The 23,701-nt window shown below is 32.9% G+C and overlaps 1 protein-coding gene across 3 annotated transcripts in view; it reads right to left on the minus strand.

Annotated features, from left to right (window-relative positions):
- ckn (CRK like proto-oncogene, adaptor protein) overlaps window positions 1-23,701 on the minus strand; it is a 504,603-nt gene that overhangs the window by 13,676 nt on the left and 467,226 nt on the right. For 2 of the 3 annotated variants that reach the window (XM_069829235.1, XM_069829233.1), the window contains exons 5-9: window positions 21,256-21,510; window positions 20,417-20,527; window positions 18,921-19,022; window positions 15,298-15,564; window positions 6,686-6,958 (exon numbers count right to left, since the gene is read on the minus strand). In XM_069829235.1, coding sequence (XP_069685336.1) covers window positions 6,686-6,958; window positions 15,298-15,564; window positions 18,921-19,022; window positions 20,417-20,527; window positions 21,256-21,510 — 1,008 coding nt within the window. The remainder of the gene's footprint in view (window positions 1-6,685; window positions 6,959-15,297; window positions 15,565-18,920; window positions 19,023-20,416; window positions 20,528-21,255; window positions 21,511-23,701) is intronic. The other variant, XM_069829234.1, reaches the window with a different exon arrangement.

Consider the following 23,701-nt stretch of genomic DNA (forward strand, 5'->3'; position numbering starts at 1 on the left):
ATTACAGTTTTAGTTCAGTTGTCTCATCACACTCGTGTCTATGAGCCAAAGGTCATAACTGAAGCATTCTACAATGTTAATAAAAATCAAATAAGCAGTAGTTGAGTAAGTCAATAATACGCATTCAAGCGCAGAGTTGAAGAAAGTGACAATTTCATTATTATTATTATTATTATTATTATTATTATTATTATTATTATTATTATTATTACTTTGGCTTTTAAGCAACCCGGAGGTTCATTGCCGCCCTCACATAAGCCCACCATTGGTCCCTATCCTGAGCAAGATTAATCCAGTCTCTATCATCATATCCCACCTCCCTCAAATCCATTTTAATATTACCTTCCCATCTACGTCTCGGCCTTCCCAAAGGTCTTTTCCCCTCTGGCCTCCCAACTAACACTCTATATGCATTTCTGGATTCGCCCATACCTGCTACATGCCCTGCCCATCTCAAACGTCTGGATTTAATGTTCCTAATTATGTAGGTGAAGGATATAATGCTTGCAGCTCTGCGTTGTGTAACTTTCTCCATTCTCCTGTAACTTCATCCCTTTTAGCCCCAAATATTTTCCTAAGAATCTTATTCTTATTCATCATTTTACTAGCTATCTCAAATATTAAATTAATTATAATTCATTGAATTAAATTAGCTCATAAATTAAGTTACTACTTTACCTTACAGATTTATCTAAATTTAAATAAATGTGTAGTGAAGAATATTGCTGGAGAACCTTTTAAGTGTAGTGTAAATATTTGTAATTTAAATTTATGTATTGTATTGATTAAGGCTGGTTGAGTGGAAGAGAAGGCCTTATGGCCTTAACTCTGCCAGCGAAAATAAAACATTATTATTATTATTATTATTATTATTCTCAAAAACCCTCAATCTCTGTTCCTCCCTTTGCTGTGGTCGTGCCGGAGAATCAGTCCCATTCTGAGGCTTATTGTTAGGTTTCGTAACAAGCGGTTTTTTACGGTAATGGGTTGTTAGCCTTTGCCCAACCCCCAAGCTGGAGGACCATCCCTTATCGGCTGTCCACAACTGCTTATTCAATATATTCGCAGCTACCCTCCATATCTGGAGGCCGTCTCCTCTATCCGCAACCTGAGGACGTGCCATGCCATGGTGATAGGGACCCACAATACAATACATATTATTATTATTATTATTATTATTATTATTATTATTATTATTATTATTATCATCATCATCATCATCATCATTTGTTTCTTTCACTATAGGCTACAGCAATGAAGATTTGCTCTTTGTTTAACAAATGAATATGGCATAAAATCTTTAAAATAAATTAAGTAAATAAATAAATAAAACTAATATAAATGTCACGTCATATCATACTGTTTACACTTCCCTAATTTTTTAAATGGTATATCTTACATATAAATATGAAATTAAGACAGTTGTTATAAACAGAAACCCAACTATAATGAAAAATGTATTACCAGAGGAGAGACTTGCTTATACACAATGTTAAGTACAAAAAATTTGTTCTAATGCATCTATTATTACAAGTTAACATTGTTGATGCTGTTCTGTGCAATAACTTATTTAAATGTGCAATTGAATGTGACTGTTCAAGATGCATTACAATTCTATGTGAAAAGAATTTTGGTAAATAAATCTTGCAGAAATTTTCACAAACCGTGTCGTGATTTATATTGCATTATTGCTTTAGGAACCATTATCAACATGCATTTGTGTAAAAAAAAAATGTCATGCATAAATTGCAGTAACATTGAACAGAAAAATTACATGTACAGCCCATTGCTATGCACAAATATGAAGCACAGTTAGCACTAGTTATCTATGACTGAGGAAACACATCACTAAAAATTCAGGAAATAAAATACAATTTTCTGTAAACTCGATCTCAAAGAATTGCAGGACATATTAACAATATTTGTTGCACACTAATTATGTATTCAAGATTTTATTCCATTACCGTTAGACAGGTCTACGTTTAATTCAAAACCTGCAAATACATTAAAATGTAGCCTTCTTGTGAGATTTTCTGCAAAGAAACACATAAATTATATCCTTAAAATTAAAGCATATGGATATAATCACCATTTAAGTATAATAAGTATGATTAAACATGGAAAACTGCTAGTAATTCTGGAACATAAAATCAAGAACACAACCTGCAATTATATGTAACATATAACTTGTATATCATTTCCATATTAATGTCTTATCATATTTCTAATATAAAAAAGTCCTGAATTTTTAGTGGAAATCTTTCAGAAATTTTAACATTATCTTAAAAGTTTCAAAAATAATTTTATTATAAAATTCAAGTTTTCATAAATAATATTTCATAATATGTTATTTATTTTTTTGTTATATATCAACAATAATTATTTATTCATATAAATTAAAATAATTTTGTGAAGCTATATTTTTTATTTTAATATGTATTTATTATTTGTAACACAGCACAGCCAAAAATATCCCATTTTAAAATGCAACTACTATTGATATAGCATTGCAGGTGAATAATGTGGTGAATTAAAGAAAGTAGAATTGGAACATGTCGTAAAGGCAATAATGTAATAAATAAATAAATAAATAAATATGAAGGTATGAACTTTAAAGTTATAATAAAAATATAGCTCTTCAGACTGAAGGTGCATACATAGCCATGCACAGCACCTATTGTACTTGCCATTTATAAAGAAAGAAAACAAGAGGTCAGAAAATGTTTGTGTGCGCGCAGAAGTGCGTGTTTGTGTATATGTCTGCGTATGTGCTTTTCTGCATATACAGACAGAATGTTCGTGTAAAGCATGAGAGAAACAACGCTTGAAAATGAACACAGACCTTAGGTTTGGTGCTGAAATTAAAATTCTGAAATTTCCTGAAAGGATTGACTTTAGGACTCGAAACATTGCAAAGTAAATTAACAACAGTGTGGTTCCTTAAAGCACATATTGTATGTATTATTTTAACTGTAATTAATTAATAAATCGTTTTGTTTTAATATAATAATTAATGAATAAATATGCGAATGGGATGTATTATGAGAACATTCCTTGGCCTGCTTTCAGAGTAATATATCATTTATTTTTAAATTAATCGATTATATAATTTCGTAATAGTAAAAATACACATACTGTTATATAAGTTAATCGGTCCATATGAACTAGTAAGATTACAGCAAACCGTGTTCCTATAACCTACCTACAAATTAAATATCAATAATAACAATACATACATATAAGATAAGAAAATGGATCATTTTTCCTATCAGGCAACAAATCATAATGCTGAAATAGAAATCAATTGTTAAAAATTAATATACGACCTCTAAGAACTAATTAGTAACTTACATTTTACATTATTTGTTTCACCTAATGTTTAAAGTTCGTGGCTGATTTTCCTTTCATTTAATTTTTTTTAATATAATTTCTACACAATGAATTCAGGCATGATTGTTAATAATGTTGTTGTTTAGTCAACTGTCCGAAGACAGGTCTGAACCCCACAAGAGACACCAACAAGACATTACTCATGAGGCAACTATAAATTAAAATATGAGTTACCGAAAATAGCTTTACATCCAGAAACATTTACCGGTACATATTAATATGTATATATGATACAAACTTATGTATATCAAAATAATTTTGGAAGATCAGCCATGAATGTGTTATTTATGTTATTTCAGAAATCTAGTGAGAAGAGCTTGCCTTTCTCCAAATTTAATATACATTGCTCCCTAAAATACAGAGAAATAAATATTAATAAATTAGGCCTATAGCAATGGATATGCAACATTTTTTTTAAGATACATGAGATAAAAGAAGACATTCACTAAATGAATTAATTTTCCAGCCTTAAATTGTAGTATTGTAAACAAACCTGTGACATATTCATGTTTTGCCTCCACAATTAAATAAATTTTCAAGTAAATCTTTATAAATATATCATATTTGACAGTAGATAATAATTACTAAAGGAACTCTGCATCTGTCCGCAGTACATGTTGAAATACTTCAAATACGTGAATCAAATTGAGAATGAATGAAGCCAAAGTAACAGAATATGTATGGTTCGTTGATTGCTAATGCCTCCTAAGATGTAGTTATTTCCATCTTGTCCTAGACTCTGCTAGTATGACAATGGGAAGGGGCATCTGCAAGATTAAATATATTACCCCTGATGATAGAGTGGTAAGTATAATTTTGACGTAAGTGAGATATGGCAGGTAAAAAGTTTAAATCTTAGTCTGAAATAAAACTATAGATTCTGTAGCAATTATTCATTATAACACTATGTTTTCTGACAATAAGAACTACTGCTATTGCAATGGATAAAAGTGCTATGAGAAGAATGAAAGTTATTAAGGTTCAAGGGAAATAAATCTCAAACATCTGATTGTAGTACAAGTAAAATATTATGGCACTGATAAAAAGTAGGAAAAAAAGAGCTTCAGTTCGATTGGCGTTTCCTGTAAAACAGATTTATCGTCATTTAAAAAATTTTAAAATTGCAGAAGATAAATGGGAAATGATGGGTGCTTTACAAAGACAGAGGGAAATAGTTCAAAGATATGCATACTATAGAAATGTAATAGTTATTGAAAGACTGAATGATGTATAATCTAGAAGCTACTCATGCAGATAAGTTAGAAGAGGCAGAATATGAAGCAAAAGTTTTAAGAAAACGTAAATTTTAATATTATGTAAAATTATTGTGCTAGATTATTTAACTTGTAGCAAGACGCCTGAATCAAAATAACTTAGAGAATAAAAGTGCTGTCAAACACATGCTTTCTCAATCACCCATTATATCTTAGGAAATACATGAACTAATTTTATTTATGCAGATACTCTCAGAACAATATTACTTGTGAAAAGGATACAGTCAACCATTTGAACATTAACTTTATGTTCAGTATGTTAAATGTAGTAATTTTCCACAATTCTCCATAACTGGGGTTTATGATGGTTATTTACCCAATACGAAAAAATAATGGAAATGAAACATGGTACTTTTCTTTAAAGAAATTATCATTTTTAGGGTGAAAAAAATAAATCTTTTGAAATAGACCTATGTTGTCAGAAAATTAAATGCTACCAAAGTAACAGTATAAAAACAAGATAAATAAAGAGACTTGAAACATGTCTATGTCACAATAATATGAAATATAAATAATTACTTTGTTCTTAAAGACCAAATAACTTTCTACTATTTAAAGAATGAAATTATGGGCATTTTGTCTTATTTTTATGGAGTGAGGCAAGTTTAATCCTAGATTGAAAAGGAAGTCCTGAGTTCCAATGTAATCTATTTTAATCTAATTTATTTATTTATTTTAAAAGTATATAAACTTTAAAATACATGAAGTTACCCACTACTTAAGTTTCATTTTAAATTCAACACATAATATCTTATAATGTAGTGTACTGTAACTAATATTTACTAGCCTACATGCCTATAATTAATTTATCACACTGAATTTCAGACAAAAGTCTGTAAATGAGAGCATACTGTACAGGTACAAACAATGGTTAATTTTTTTAGTTGGCTATTTAACAATGTTGTATCAACTACTAGGTTATTTAGAGCAGATTGAATTGATTATTCTGTCTATTTCACAAACTCCATTCTTTCCCATATCTCACATTTCAAATGTTTCTATTCGCTTCTCTTCACTACGTCGAATGTTCGGACATGTTTCCGCTTCATAAAATTTCACACTCCATACAAAGCACTTCACTAGTCTCTTCCTTAGTTCTATTTCCAGAGGTCCACAGAAGATGCTTCCTTTCCTAATAAAAGTTTCCTTTGCCATAGCTACCCTCCTTTTGACTTAATGGCAGCAGCTCATGTTACTACTTACAGTACAGCCCAAGTACGTATTTGGAGCTCTCCACTTGTTCTACTGCCTCATTTCGAATTCGCAAGTTTACGTTCTTTATTTGTCTTCCAATAACCAAGGACTTCATCTTGTTTATATTTATATTTATCCCATACTGCTCCCAGCTTTCATTTAGCTCCCTTTCTCCCCTTCCCCTTCTGCTAGCAATGCCATATCATCAGCAAATCTTACGCACTTTATTCTTCTTCCTCCTACTGTTCTGAAAATAGTTCTTTACTAAATCCTCTAAGTAGATGTTGAACAGGATAGGAGGATAAAGGGCATCCTTGTCTTACTCCTTTCACTATTTCACTTCCCTCTGACATTTATTTTCCTATTCTGATTTTGATTGTTTCATATAAAGATTACTGAATAGCATACAATTGTCAAATAAACCAAAATGAAAACAAGTCAAAAAGAAGCAGAACAAACTGAAAAAAGCTGAAATGCGATCAAGGCGATGGCTAACAAAAGAATTCGCTGGTGTAATTTTATAAAAGCCCTGTGCTTCCTAGAGGAGTGAAAGGATCCTACTACCACTATAGTTTCACATCACAACATAGTAATTGTGAAGAGACACAATTTCTGTTTGTTTCAGTTGCATAAAATAGAGACCAAACTTAAAACGTTCTTTACATTCAATTAGTATCATTATAAGATTTAGTTCATTGCAGTTTGACTCTCTGTTATACAAAGTTAATCTGAGTTTTGTCAAAATTAGAATTAGAAGAGATTACATTGGAACTGCTGAAGTGAGACAGCAAGAGAGTGAGAGAGAGAGAGAGTGACTGAGTGACTACCTTGATGGGGACAATATCTGGACAGTACATAGGTTGGAAACTGAACGGTGATGGTGCTATGGTGGAAGTGGTCGTGCTAAAGGCATGGTGGTGATGATGCAGTAGGTGTTGGTGGTGGTGGTGGCTGTACGAAGAAGACATTTGCTGGCTCCCTTCCACCTCCCATGGCTGGTGGAATGAGTGGAACGTTGTGTGCACGTTTGGTGGGAAGCAATCATCGCCCTCATCTGGCGAATTCAAACCACCGCCGGGCGGAGTTGAGATCAACACCTCCTTGAAACAAATGGAATCAGAAAACAGCCACACATGCAAAAAAGGAAAACTAAAACATAAAATAACAAATAACAAAATACTGGGTATGGTTTTGTTACATATGCAGCTGCAATGCACTGAATTATAGAAAGAAAATCTTGCAAAATAGCAATTAAATTCCAACTTTTCATTGTCAATATGCTGAAATTTTAACCAAGAATTATACGAAAATATGAGGAACGGAAATACATTGGATGTGTCCTACATTTTATATCACTGAAGCACTGGCTCAAGGAGGTTCATAACCATATTACGTTTTGAACGGATGCTGAACAGCCAGAACAGACTTTTAATTCTGCAAGCTACAATATGGTTACAATCTTGTTCTGCACTGTCGAGATTGTTACTAAGGTCGGCCAAGGTCTCCAGCTGGTGCTGCCCTTGAGTGGGACATGAATAGAACTCTGAGAGTTTCCTTCTGCAGTGGCATGAACCCAAATGTGTATAATAAATACTTCCCAATATATATATATATATATATATATATATATAGAATAACCCACTCACACAGAGCGTGGACTGGTGTGACATGCCGTATAACCACCTCGACCCTGCGATCTTAATTGAACTAATTTATTTCCAATTAATTCAATTAATTTTAAATTACTCTTAATTTATTGCAATGTAATCTATTTTGATTAATTAATTTTATTTCATTGATTTAATATATTTTAATTTTATTGTTTTTGGACAAAAAAAAAAATATATATATATATATATATATATATTAATTTGAATAGGCCTACCTTTAATCTGGATATTATGAGGGTCGTTCCGAAAGTAATGCCTCTTATTTTTTTGCGTTCACCTGTAACATCTGAGCCAGATGTCAGTGGTATTGTAGCAAAGGTTGAGCCTTGACGCTAATATCCTGTTAGTTTGGTTGTCGTGTGCCTGATAGTGGCAGCAGGATAGTCTACCAAAATGGCATCTGACATAGAAGAGCATACGAAACAGAGGTGTGTTATTGAATCACTCACTGCCAAACAAATTGCACCCACTGACACCCATGAAAGCTTGTTGAAGGCATACGAAGTGTTTAGTTAGTTAGTTATTTGATGACGCTGTATCAACTACTAGGTTATTTAGCGTCGATGAATTGGTGATAACAAAATGGTATTTGGCGAGATAAGGCCGAGGATTCGCCATAGATTACCTGGCATTCACCTTACGGTTGGGGAAAACCTCGGAAAAAACCCAACCAGGTAATCAGCCCAAGCAGGGATCGAACCTGCACCTGAGCATAACTTCAGATCGGCAGGCAAGTGCCTTAACCGACTGAGCCACGCTGGTGGCTGGCATACGAATATGATACAGTAAATGTGAGTACAGTGAGGCAGTGGATAGTGTGTTTCAACAGTGGCAAAAATGGCAGTTTTTTGGGATAAACGGGATGTGATTCTTTTGGATGTCCTGGAGCCTGGAGAAACTGACAATTCTGAATGCCACAAGAAGATGCTGGCTAAGCTGGAAGCCCGAATTTCCAGAGTCAGATCAGAGAAGAAAACCTTTCCGTTGCAACAAAATAACGCCAGCCCCATACCAGTTTCGCAATCACCGAGCATGTTTCAAAATTTGGCTGGACTGTCTTACCACATCCATCATATAGTTCGGATATATGGAATACATGGCCAACATTTTCCAGACTGGGATGTTGTCATCACACTGTAAGGAAGTGGCTCTTTTGTTTTTGTTCAAAGTTTTTTTACATGTGTGTCAAGGTAAAAGTGCATAACGAATGATGGTGACTATGTGGAAATCTTGTTCTATTTATCTATGTTATTATGCTCTCTATATCTGTTATAGTTTCCATAAATAGGAAACATTTCTTTCGGAACAATCCTCATATATAAGTTTGCAATATGTCCTTAAGTTAAAATTTTAAGTGAAGAAAGCAGAATTTTCGTAATTTCAACAGGCCTGTTTTTAAATTATCAGAACTAGTATGTCATGTTATCAAAAAGCGTATGTTATGTATGTCATTCCTGCACTTAAGTTAGATTTTATAGTTGCACATTGTTAAAAACGTGCTTTTTGCACAAGGGAAATCAATGTAACAAATACAATATAATGGTTTCTTGACCATCATAAAATTTAATCAGAAAGACAGAGTAAAACAGAGTGGATGGGATGGCATTATTTGCTTTACTAAACAAGTAAAAACCAAAAGCTTATTATCAGTTTTTATTAATATTCAAAGGTAACTTACTTTCATAGAAGCTCTCTCCCTAAAATATGTATTTTTTTTTCTATAATTAATTGATTAACTAGCAGAGTTACTCGTGTTAATTATGTAAGTTTGTGTGGCTTACAGCTGTTTCAGTGCTTCACGCACCATCCTCAGAGCCTACTAGATCTCGGCGTCATCTCGAACTTCTCTGCCTGTTATGTGGGTGTGTTTGATTGTTGAAAGGTGTTGAAGAGTGGAGTCAAATAGTGTGTGTGTACTGAAAATGATCTGTGTGTTGAGAATTTGAACGGGGTGTGTTTTAGTGTGTTTGTATTTTTTTCTATTAAAACATTTATACTGCAGTCGTAATGCCACTTACATTTGATAACTGTTCCAAATATTGGGAATAGTTCATGGCGATAAATACAAGGTCAAAGAATACATGTATACCAGTATATGGAGATTAATCTTCTCTGCGAAAATATCAGTTTCTGAATTGTATAAATTCCCACTCTATAAAGTTTGTAACATATATAGCGAACAAATTTAGTTGTTTACTTTTACTCGTTTCCAAAAACACCAGTATTTTATATATATAAAACAGTCAATTTCTCTTCTCATTGAGACTAAAAATAATAATAATTCTCTTGCATTGCAACTATAAAACAAATGTTCAGCATGCAAATGAAAACAACATAAGTATAAAAACGACAAGTTCACAAATCCACTGATATATCACAATTCTACAGGATTCAAACATCACCATTTATGCACGAAAGTGAGGAGGAACATGATTCATATGTAAGCAGTGAAACCAGGCAAGTGAGGAAATGGGTACATTCCACTAACGGATCAATCAGATTTGCAATGAATCAAAACACCAAACACTCCATCACACTGACAGCATGCAGTTTAATTAACAGTTAGTACGATTGTTTAAATGTCTTACCCCTCTTAACTTGAGATTATTTAACTGATCAAATTATTTTAATAACATACGTCTTCTTCAGTCCCTGTTATTTTTCGAGAACAACAGAATGTTTAAAATATAAAAAAAGCAAATATCAAACTCTAACAGGTGTAATATAAAGAATATATTGACTAGTCGCATAAATCCAATAATAAACAAATGAATCCCAACTTTTTTTTTTTTTTTGTGGTATTCTAAGTTTTGTTTATAAGAGAATGATAAATGTTTTCTTTATCTAATGGCAGACAATTGACTTACGTCATTCACTCAAACATTCCTATATGTATGTGTTCAAGCTGTAGTTCTTTTTGCCACCATAGGTGATGCATTCACTGCACAATGGGATGCGAACTACAATAATATAATACTATATGACGAGGAATGGAGCAATGGTGGAATTCTGGTACGAGAAACGGGAATACCCCGCAAAAAACTACAACCATGCATCACTTTTGTCTATCACAAATTCCACTTGAACTTGCTGGGGTTCGAACCCAGTTTTCCAGCGTAGAAAGCCAATGTTCTAGCCATTCAGCTCATGATGGGTCTGAATTGTATTTCTTAAGCCAAATGTGTTTTCTGAATTCAAAAATATTGAACATTACAAGTTCCCACACGACTTCGAGAAGCTTATATTGTTTGAATTGCAGTAGTATGTATAAAAATTGCATGAAAATGAAATTAATAACATTTCTCATCCAACAGATCTATGCTCAAATTGTAATTGTTCGTAAATATATCACCATCACTTTCAATGAGGAGAAAAAAAAACCTTACAATAGACCATCTTACCTGTATCCTAATTCTCATTGATTACAATACCGGTACACGCAATTGTAAAATTATTTCAAAGAAATGCTAAAGCTAATGTTAAATGAATAGTAATAATGTGCATTATTTGGAGAGGAGGGGGCATAAACACTTATTTTTAATATTACTAATAATGTGAATTGCAATAAGCTGATATTATAACAGCTTCACAGTCACAAATCGAGTTTAATAGAAGATTTTACTCTGTTCCTCTAAGCACGTTGTTATAATAATACAACAAATTTCCAAAATCAGGAACATCTGACAGACACCAAGGATCCAAAATACATAATAAACATATAAAAGTTTATAATAAGCAATTTATTGCAAGAGACGAAATACAATATACTGCACAGATCATTGTACTGTGAAAGTAATTTAGGTCCTATATAAATGACTGTGCAGAATGGATAATGAATCCCTCAATATCACCAAATTCCCAAACATGTGAAGTTGAAGGCAAGAAGCGTGAATTTCATGTACAAAATAAGAAACTGAAAGGTTTTATAGCAGAGATGATAAGTTTTGAAAGGTTACATATTCCCTGTAATACATTTAAAAACAAGTTCACGTGCTGCATCAGGAAATATACCGGTACTTAAATAGTATCGTTCTTAGCAATCACACACATTATCTCGGAATGATGCTAACATTCTCTTCTGAGAAGTAGAATTTCATTAGGAAGGGCAGTATTATGATTATTTCAGGATACTGTAATTGGAAGAAATGATCTTTAATAAAATTTTGATATAGATTATTTAAAATACAGTACGAATCATCTGCTCTATGTTACATTCCTTAAATCTGTAAGTAGTAAAACAATAAATTTCTTGAATAATTCATCATTTTCCGTGATTCTTTCTTTTTATGTACTATTTTTTTTTATCTCCTGTAAGTTTTAGTCAATACCTATATAAATAATATTGGTATTTTCCCCTCCCACTTTTAATAATTAGAACATAATTATTTCTGGTAAAATATATTTAAATAACACTCTGAAATCACAATATAATACAAAACAGAGAGTTGTCTGCCTTTCTTTTAAGGGAGTCCATAATTAATTATGGAATAAAATGGAATATAGGCAGCTAAAAGCAAATTAAGTCTACACTTCAACCACAATAAACCATAGAGTCTGTCTGTCAAGCGTTACATGAATCCTTTTTAAATATAATTTTGAAATTTACTGTGTAAATATTTTAAAGAAAATAAAATGGAAATCCTAACTTTAAATTATAATTAAAATAAAAGAGCCGAAACTTATTCCTTTAAGAGGAACAGAAAAAATTATATACTTTACATAATACCACACTAAAATATAATACACTATTCTGTAAATTTCCCATGTAAAGCAAACAGCAACAATATAATACAAGACGTAAGCCAAGCAGCTTTAGATTTAATTTAACTACTAGCCTAAATAATTTCTGATTTAAACATCTCTAAATGATATATTTCAAAAACTCATACGAAGTCATATTTTTTAATGCTAAATTCTTGAACAGTTACTCTGAAATATGGAATATACATAAATAAATAACTTACTTTCTCCCTCAAATACAAGAATGCAAATTTTGCTAATATACGTAAGTACTTAACATTTTATGTAAACTTGCATTTCAAATGCCTAATGTTTTTAGAGAGTCATCTGCCATGTTACAAAACATGCCAATTTGCTTTCTATTAGATACAGGGAATTCATGCTCATTACCATGCAATTTCATGTCATGTTCAAGTAACTTCCACAAAGTAAAACTAATATTTTCAAAATAATATAGTACCTTCTAATTGTACCAAACAGATTAATACACCTAAGTTAGTAAGCTAATTACAGGCAAATGAAATTGAAACTTTTTAATAATGCTGAGATTACACTAAAAACATATTCTTTTTTTACAATCAACATTATCTTGGCTATGACAAAAACAAAATACTGACAGTTACAAGTTTAAAATGATATTTTGGATATTTAGAACATTTTTAAGGTATCACCAGACTGTTAACTATGAATGTAAGCAACAGAATATTATAACCTTACTTCTGCCTTAAGTTCCATTTATTGACTCTTTGAGGATGCTTTAATGCCTACATAAATTTCACGAATTCAATGAAATACGTGACACATATCCTCTAAAGATTATTATGTAAATATAATGCCTAAATGATGGAGATTAACAAAGCATAATTTGTAAAGAGAAACTGTTTGTTACTTTTAGCAATGGAATGTGTTCATAATTTTAATAAGTATGAGGGCCTATTTAATCTAAATTTATTTCCCTATTTGTCTCTCTCATTACATACAATTAAAATATTTTCAGTTCATATTTTCTGAATTTATGCCAGCTTAAAAATACTGTCATGAAAAACTGGGTACAGTAATAAAAAAATAAGAACTAAACTTACAGAAAATTTATAACTTTACAAATGAATGCATGTAAAGCTGCATATAGTATAATGATACTTAGGTATTTATAATATGTGTGTGAAGTATAACCCTGACATGGGTAAAAATTATTCTGAGGTATTATAAATTTTTAATTATTGCATAATACGTTATTTATAAACTATATATATTTTATTAGTTCGAAGATAATAATACAAGAAAGCCTGGCGAACAAATTTTCTTCTTCCTTTCTCTGTCATAAATACATGCACAAAGTTCAGTTCTGCACAGATTCGAACAAACAGGTAAAGATAACATTTATCAAGCATAATTATTTACCTGTGTAATATTGGCTATGTATTGAGACTTAAGATACCTATATCTCACTAATGTAAGACCTACGAAATTTAACTGGAAACCACTTCATTGACATTTATGTTTTCAACATTCACGTAATTCAAAAGAGGTTTTCAGTAGGCTGTAGTCAATCTTTCGTACGTATGTTATAATGATTTTATACAGTCAATTTATAGGGGACATGTAGATATGAAATATAAATTTTAGTTTATAGTAATGACACTTCATTCAAAGTCGTTAGACATAAACAATACAAAATAGCTATTTCCCAAAATCAACATTAATAATTTTCTTTTGAATAACCTTTAAGAAACAATAAACACTGCAATTTCATTTTCCAATGAAATTACTAATAGCACTACTTTTAAATTAATGTTTGATAGTACCCTATTGTTGGATTTCATTAGAAGGCAAGTCTTGTGTACAGCCTATGTACTTCGCAATTTGTATTTAAAACAACAATTGTAAGAATTCATGACCCATTTTAGTAGAGAGCAGTGTTTTAGTCATGCAACCCCCTTGCAAAATATATTTCGCAATCCCTTTGCAAAAACTCATTCTGTTTCATGAAAACATTGTTGCAGTTGCAAAGTTGCCAGTTGAGGCCCACAACCAATTCATCATACTATCAGCTGATGAAACATTACAACTGGAATATTTACAGGTAAATTGTAAGAATTATATAAGTTCTGGCTTGCCCGGTGAAGTGAATAGTATGGGAATTTAGTCACAGAAGCTTTGAACATATTAATCCCTTCTGCTGCTTCTTATTTATGTGAAAAGGGCTTTTCGTCTATGTAACAATGAAAGCTAAATATATGAATTGTCTGTATCCCTTGAAAACAATTTTATTTGCTTCTGTGTGTTTCTAACGTGGAAGTTTTAAATGAGAAACAAACACATCCATCACATTAAGAAAAATTGGACTGTAATTTTTAATATTCATTCATTCATGTAGTGTTCTGTCCAATGGCAGGTCTTTCACTGCAAACCTAGCTTTCTCCAATCTTTCCTATTTTCTGCCTTCCTCTTCGTTTCCTCATATGATCCACATATCTCAATGTCGTGTGTTTTAATAATTGTATTTCCAATGAATATTTGTGTGTTTGTTTTTCTCAGAAAATTGTTCTATTAATTTTGTACAATTTCCCCACCCCCTCCCCCTGCAGCTTCTGTGACATGGTCCACGATTCTCAGTTTGAGAAACACTGTAGTAGAGGAATGTACAAATTTAACTTACGATCTGAAGAGTGTAGTTAGTTAGTCATCTTCTCATACATAACCTCACATCTTTACAAATGTACTGAGTATGCAATCGTATCACTTTCGTTTCACAATGTTTTTATATAAAACAAGGGAAAGTGACAAATAACAACCATGGTATAGGAGAATAATTCATGCGGCTTTTATATCAAAATGAGAAATCAATGAAATGACATTCCTTCTTTTAAAGGAAATGTATGCCTAATTTAGGGACTTGAACTTATATTTGCTGGCAGATGGCCCTCTGTAACAAAGCAATATAGAAAGTATATCTAATACTATTAAATTCTAAAGCAACACAGTAGGTATATTACTTTTTACGAAATCAAATCTTGAAGGCAGCATACCTGTGTCTGTCCAGGATGTGGGGGAAGATTAGTAAGTACTATGTCCGTCCCCAGCTGTAGAGGAAACCTCTTGCCAGCACGCACATCCTTCACTCTCTTGATAGCTAGCAGAATCTTCTTCTGATGCCCTAATTTCACGATGCCTATATCTTCCAGGTCTTCCCATGTGAGTTGAGTCACATCTTCCACTGTCTGGTAGCCCTGTTGGTGTAGTGCTGGGCCATATTCTTCCAGACGTAACAGGCGAAGCCATTCCTCCATGGAACCCTGGGTAATGAAGTACCATAATTGGAATATAGTTCAAACTTTCAAACATCACGCAAGGTCGTAGTTACATGTCAGCTCTTACGTCAGAAGGTAAAAGGAAATAAAGGCCAAAACATGGATTTTTAAGTTATAGTTCATTTATAGATAGATAGATTTTTATTAAGCCGTAGGAATGACAAGCATTCATGGCATCGTCAGTGTACAGAAAATTGACAATACATAATATAATACATCTAGTGCTGAATATGCTAGGATACAAAATTACAAATGTTTTAATTTATACGCTGAAGGTGAGAACATTTTCGGTGACACAAGCTAATATATACAGTATTATACATAGAGCTTAATACTAATTTACATGTAAAAGTCAATCTTAATTGTACCAATTTCAGAATACACTAATTCAGATATACTAATATTTTTCTTCCGAGCTAGAGGCATGTGGCACTGTCCCATGCAGTCTCTCTGTTTTCTCTTCCCAGTCTTGGCTTTAACTCTACCCGACATAAAACCATCAAAGGTAGTATCCGGAGGAGAATGTTAAAAACTAGAGCTTTAAATTTAGATAATCATTTCTGCAAAGTGAGAAGTGTTTTAATAAAATATTTTTTACCTCTTTTTTTAATTTTCGCATGTTAAGGTTTTTAATATTTTGTGGGAGTTTGTTATAAAGATTGCTGCCTCTATGTGATAAACTGTTAATACTTCTGGTAAGTCTGTGGTAATTCAAATGTATGTTCCTGGATGTTCTGGTACTATACTCATGATAAAATGAATTTGTTTTAAAAGAGTCTATATTTTGATGAATGTAGCACACTACCTCTAGTATATAAATATGCAGGGCACAGGTAGAATTTTTAGTTCTCTAAAAATGCTTATACTTTCAGATCGGATATATATATATATATATATATATATATATATATATATATATATATATATATATGATTTTATGCTTGTTTTGTTGTTGGTACTCCCGAATTGCAGGGATATATATTTTTTCATAGATCTATTCAAAAGAAGTGTACTTCGGGACAAGCCTTAACATCCTGTTTTCCTAGAAATGACAAGGAAGCTTCCCTTTACCAACCATTTACTAAAAGGCACTCATCCTCAGATCGACAAAGCAACAGTTACGACAAGACCCTCCATTAAGGGAAAAATGTGGTGTTGACAAGTATCTAACCAAAAGAGTAATTTCTTAGTTTCTATCAGTGAAAAATATAGTGGGACTGCATTGGTGTTAATGCAGCTTCTGTGGGTACCTCTTTGTTACTTGTTAACTTAAACAACAAGTTTAAGCCCCCCACGCCAAGGTGAGTACCCACGAGGGAATACAGACTGATTATTTAGTCCTGACAGCACAGCGACGCGAAAGAGGGGAAGTAATAGGAGTAGTGGGGAGAGTTTCGGAGTAGAGATAAGGGCGAGCGGTCGGTAAAGGAATGCAGTACTGGAAATACATCGCTATACCGCATGCGTGACATCTGATCGCTCTGACTGCAGGCAATAGACTAACCTGAACATCCCTTGGCGTAACTTAATGGACTCGCCTGACCAAGACGCACATTACTGGCGACTTACTTACTGGCTTTTAAGGAACCCGGAGGTTCATTGCCGCCCTCCCATAAGCCCGCCATTGGTCCCTATCCTGAGCAAGATTAATCCAGTCTCTACCATCATATCCCACCTCCCTCAAATCTATTTTAATATTATCTTCCCATCTATGTCTCGGCCTCCCCAAAGTCTTTTTCCCTCCGGCGACTATCAGGACTAAATAATCATACTGTACACCCCAACTCTGGCTACTAGCAACAGGCATCAATAATGAACACTGATCAAAATATTCCTCATTTCTCGTGAAAAACAACAACTGAATAGACTACAGTGGATTTTAATGGACTTTACAGTATGTTGTCAGCAAACAGCTAGATACATTAAGAAGATTGATTGATTAGTTTCTATCAGTCTCTAGCAGTGTTTGTATGTGGAGTGCAGTGTCCAACTGATTATCATGACACAGTGAATGCAGAAATTTTCGAAGATTGTTTTGAAAATAGTCTTAAAAGTCAAGAAGAACTCTCTGAAATTCTATTACATAACGTTTTTCAACATAGACGAATTCTCAATCCTGGAGAGAAGATTTCATGCAAACACACAGAATTCCTGTTCCTTATCTGCTAATTTATTTTTCATGTTTCCATTCTTCTGCTACAAACGGTTGTAAGTTTATTTACTGTTTAATATTTACATTTACTTCATTTTGCATCTCATAAATTTTAATTCTCAAATAACATTGTCGTAAAAATCGAAGGGTTCATAACACATTCACAATGTATTTAGCAAAAGATGTGGCAACCCTGTAAAATCTGGCGTCTGACATGTTCAAACTGCTTTCAGACAGGGGGATAAAGTGAGGACATTAAGGTTTATACCGAATACACGCAAATACTCCTAGCCATCAAATAATCCATGCACCCTAATTTTAGAGGTGAGGGTGGGAAATGGATGTAATTTGTGTTTTATTTACAAGAAATTAATCCTACATAATGATGTACTTCAAAACTAAATAAAATATCAATTTGTTCTAAAAAACGCATCATAATCTTCACATGCTGTTGTAGAAGCATCCGGGACACTACTTACAATAGCAAATTAGGAAACACTATCTTGGATAATTTTGAACGGTTCCATCCACTCAGAAAGAGACCATCCAATGTCTCACCTCTCATGCCATCTATGCGAGAGATGTAGAACGTTTTTATTCAACCCGTGGTTTGCAAAGGGAAGTGTCCTGTGAGTCGTTCATTGATGATTCAAGAGAATAGTTGGAATCGCAGACTGGGAAGAGTCTTGAATGAATCATTAGAATCGATTCATAATGTATGATTGAATCGAGTTGCCCAACTCTATTGACTCGTGATTTGTGATGTACCGAAAAACTACCCAATGGATATATGATCTGCCCCAAACCGACGTTTGAGACACATATGCATCTAAATAAACCTAGATTAGATTACTGGTAAGATTAACTTTCAACTACCGGTAGATTTTGGAAAATGTATTCGGAATTTAAAAATGACAAGACGTTTAATTATAAAATACGTGAAAAATTGTAAAATATAAAGAAAAGAGTATAAATGGAGATATTTCTAGAAAGACATGAGTATGGAGTATTTGGACTTTTAGAGAGTATAATACTCGTAAAAAGAGTAGGCTATATCTGGTCACCCTATAAAATGAGAATCCTTATGCAATCTATTTCGTAACAAATATAATGAAGGAAATGATAAATATTATAGGCCTAAGTGTATATTACAAATAAAACATATGAAAGGCATAATATTTCCACTTACAGGAATGTAATCTGGAAGTCCATCTGATATATTTAATTGAGCAATCTCAGCCTTTAGTTTCTTTCTGTGATTTGGTTTCTTTATGCCAATTGCTGTGAGATCCTGAAACAAAATTATTAAATTAATTTATATCTTCATTAATAAGAAAAGCATTCAAACACAGCAACAACACACACATGTACCAAATGCGAAACTTCTTAGCTCAGCAAAATAACAATGAAAGAAATTTTAGAAGATGAATGATTAATTTGCCTTGCAATTAAAATAATTTAATTTTCTAAGTCTCATTAACCAAAAATAATAGTATTCGGTATGACATCAGCAACTAGGAGACAATGATTCATTATCATTCGAATGCAGGTAATGTGAGAAGAAAAACATCTAATTTTGTTTTTAAATTTTTAGAAAAGTGCAAAAATACTGTAATAGCAATAAATTGTAATTACCTACCATTACTTATCAGATGGTTTTAACTGAGAAAATATATTTAAATGGCATACATTACATGACAGTCGTTCGAGTTTTTATTCTTTGCATTATTTTAAATTGAGCATCACTCACTTGGCCATACTGTCTCTACTAGCAGTTCAGAAGTCTCGCCAGAGAATTCTAGGCAGATTTCCGTAAGAGCCAAGATCAAAATATAGTCATGACAATACATCGATTGCAAGGCATCTAATCGCGGTAATATTGAAATGGATAACGCGAAGCTTATTTTGTTTTTTCTTCTTAGAAAGATAATGCAATTAAAAATACATCTTCCTCGGAGATAATCACTATATTTCCTGGTTTAATCCAAAACACTACAAGGAAGTAATGCTCTTGCTGTAACAGTTAATATCTGATGATCAATTCGGAAATGTTGACAAGTGAATGAAACTGTAATAAAAATTCGAATGCTCCAAACGAATCTGTTTCAGTAAGTGAGTGTAATCTTAACTCCTCAGACTGATATCATCTGTATGCCAGTCACAATATTATACCCAGCTGTATCATTTTTGGTAGATACTCTGATGATGATGATGATGATGATGATGATGATGATGATGATGATGATGATGATGATGAATACTAAAATGGACAGTGACGATGAATTGATGGAGGGAAACCAAAGAACACCAATAAAATCTCTTAGGAACCTCGACTTTGTCCACCACAAATACAACTTCGCCATTGCTGGGATTTGAACTCAGGTTCACAGTCATCGTAAACCAGTGCACTGATAACTGAACTATCAAGGTGGCAAGCCACTGTCTCTTAATAAATAAAGAATTTGCTCCCACCAAGTATAAAAAAGTGAAAACAGGGCATCTTTTTAAAGTGTACACAGTTAAGTGTATAGTTCATGTAATCATAGAAAGTGTGAAAGATACTAAAAGTGGGTTTCAATGAGATTTATATAATTATATATTATTCCAACACTATTCTCTATTTCGTTGTTCTGAGCACTTTTACATAGATCTTTATCACTGATGTTTTTTATTCATTATACTTACCTCTGGTGTCATTCTGCACATAGTAGGCATGTCATAGCCAGCTGAAGCAAACAATGGGAAATATTCCTCGAAGTGGAGGTCCATCAGCCATGAATGTAGTACATCTTGGTCCTAAAACAATGTATATGAATGAATGTACATCGTGTATATTATGTAATAGTGTAACAAAAATTCATAGGTATAACTTTAAAACCAATGAACATATTTTTATTCTATTTTCTTTGTAAGATTAACATATGTTGGGACCTTAGCTACACAGTTTCTACATGTGCACTTCTTGTTGTTCTAATGATGTCCAATCTATAATCATTTTTTTTGTAGTCTAAGTCCTTTACATAACCTCACATAAAAAATCTAGCGGAATTAAATCTGATGACAGAACATTCTGATGGTTAAGCATGCTAACAAATGAAATGTTGCTTATCAGAAAACAGCACTCTTTGCAAGAAATTGTTTCATTCTATTCTGTCCTACATATTCACAGCAAAATTAATTCCTTTTTCCTTGTCTGCTGAATTTTCACTTCGTTTGGATAGAGTTTAAGAATTTTATGTTCTGTATTATTTTCGTCTGAGTAGTAAAGTATTTACTAGAGTATTAGTTGGGAGGCCGGAGGTAAAAAGATCTTTGGGGAGGTCGAGACGTAAATGGAGGATAATACTAAAATGGATTTGAGGGAGGTGGGATCTTGCACAGGATAGAGACGGATGGCAGGCTTATGTGAGGACTGCAATGAACCTGCGGGTTCCTTAAAAGTCATTTGTAAGTAAGTAAGTAATTAAGTAAGTAATTAAGTAAGTAAGTAAATAAGTAAGTAATTAAATAAGTAAAGTACTTACAGGCACCCCTTGACTCAACAGTCTCTCTGCCCGTGCTGCTGGGCCACCGTGCTCAGATGAACCCAAAGATGATGATGAGAGTGAGCAGCGTGGACTGGAAGAGAGTCCACCCATCGTTGTTCCACTGTTTCTTGGACCGGAGGGTCCCAGGAGATGGTACCCTGATGCTCGACCACTGTCCAGACTTGCGGTGCTATGCCGTGACCCTGAGCCTGATCCAGAACCGGATGACCCAGGACTGTCTCGCCCAGGGCTCTGCCAACATAGCATAAAATCTTTCCTGAAATCACAGACTATCTGGATCCCTTCATCTATGTAGTATATAGCCTACAATAAAGAAATCAGTTTTGAGAATTTGTTATTAGTTTTTAGTTTTGTAATTACCGTATTTACCCGAATGTACGTTAATCCTGAATCTAAGACGACTCCCTATTTTGGGGACTTCCTAAGAATTTTCTTTATTCACTTACCAGTACTATTCTTTTACTTGGCAGCCCGGATATGTACAGGCTATTCCATATGAAATCGATCAGTAAAAAACCTCGCATTTTTTTAATACTCTAATTTTTTCCCTATTTCTACAAGGTGCTGAGGAGAGTGCATTTTCAAAATTATACTATCGAAAGTCAAACGGTTTTCGTACTATTGAGCGACAAATTTAGCGTATTTTATAAAAACAAGCCTCTTTCAGCGCTCAGAACTCTGGAACCATTTACTGCAGAACATTGAATGGGAGCTCATTTTGAAGCTGACATTTAGTAGGTTATGATAAGAAGTAATACTTATTTTTATTGTATACAGAGAGACAGATAATCTGATTTTACTTACTTTTAGGCTTTTTGCCCATTTGTAAAAATGTAAAAAATATTGAGAAAAAACCTTGCATTATTAAGAGGGATTCGGCATTGTTTGCTTAGTAGCTCGGCAATAAGTTTCGAGGGTATTAAATAGATTATTTTCACACGCCTAGACTTGAAAGGCGCAGTACCCCACACACTGGCCGAGAGTTGAAGATAAGCGAGCATTGGGCGTCATTTTACTCCTGTGTTTATGAAAACTTGTGATAAAGCTAGCCCAACCATGACTGCTAGACGACACATCACGTGTTTGTCTCCTGGCCTTGCTTGTCTCAACTATCTACAGTCAGCTGGTTAGTTCATGCGCGTACTATTTATTTTCTTTATTTGATATTTTCAATACTTTATCAACGGTGCATCAGTAAAAAATATGTGTTTATTTGTACTTTCAATGCGGAATCTAACTATATATTTTAAAAATATTTTTTCGTGGGCAAAGGCGTCTTAATGAAGAAAAATCTAAATTTCTCCATTTCCATAAAAAGTAACAAAAACTTTTTACATGTCTATATAAACTTTAATTTCTCAGCATGAAAATAAACCATGATTTTGATCATTGGGTGAAAGGGTTTCGGAGCCACAACAGTTTAAAGTTGCTAATTTTATGAAAGTACGATAAATTTAAATATTTTAAATTTAAATACTATGAAGTTCTAATGCCTCAAACTTTGCACAAAGCATTGTATCATAGTTGTCAACGGACAGAAAAAGTTGCATTGTATTTAAAAATTACAAGGTCAATTTTCTCTATATTTCGGTCGATTTGAGATGGAATAGCCCACACAATGTAAGAACATTGACTTTGAGTGGACGTAACAATATTCCTTAATCTGCGATTTTAAGACGACCCCAGATTTTTTAATTTGAGAATTCGAGTAAATACGGTATATTTGTAGAATGAGCTCAGAAGAAATTTTTGGGGGTTTCGACCGTGTGATTGAATTTAATAGATTCGTAGGTTTATTCATCCACTGAAGTCAATACAATGGCATTGGATACCTACGTCAAAAGATTACAATAATCATAAAAGCGAATTAAATATTAAAATTAATTTTACCGGTGTTCAAAAACTCTTCAATATTATAAAAACTGTCTTTCAACAATAAATCCCTCACTTCTTGAATAAGATATGGACTTAGACCTTTAGTTTTCCGTTCATATACTCTTAAATCAGATTTTTGTCTTATATTGTAGTTATGAATCTGATCATTAGATGTAAAACTGTTATAATTTTGCTTAATGTGGCATAGTAGACTGGCAGACAAAAAATTTGGGACACTTAAATTTTACTTTATAAATGTATTTAATAGGTCACCAATATATTTAAATAGTGATTAATAAGATTACAATCTGACGATACAAAAAAAAATGAACATGACTTCATAACACCAACAATTACCAACAATAATGCCCATTGTTGTCACACTCTGCATTAGCAAAATTTTGTTGAAATCTAGATTGTGATGTTATTGTTTTAACTGTTGGTGGTATGAAGTCATAATCATTTTCGTTTTCAGTCTATGTTACGTTTATAATCGAATAATTAAATTAATCACTATTTAAAACATATTGGGAACATGTTAAATACA

Source organism: Periplaneta americana, chromosome 6 (assembly GCF_040183065.1).
Source record: "Periplaneta americana isolate PAMFEO1 chromosome 6, P.americana_PAMFEO1_priV1, whole genome shotgun sequence".
Lineage (NCBI taxonomy): Eukaryota > Metazoa > Arthropoda > Insecta > Blattodea > Blattidae > Periplaneta > Periplaneta americana.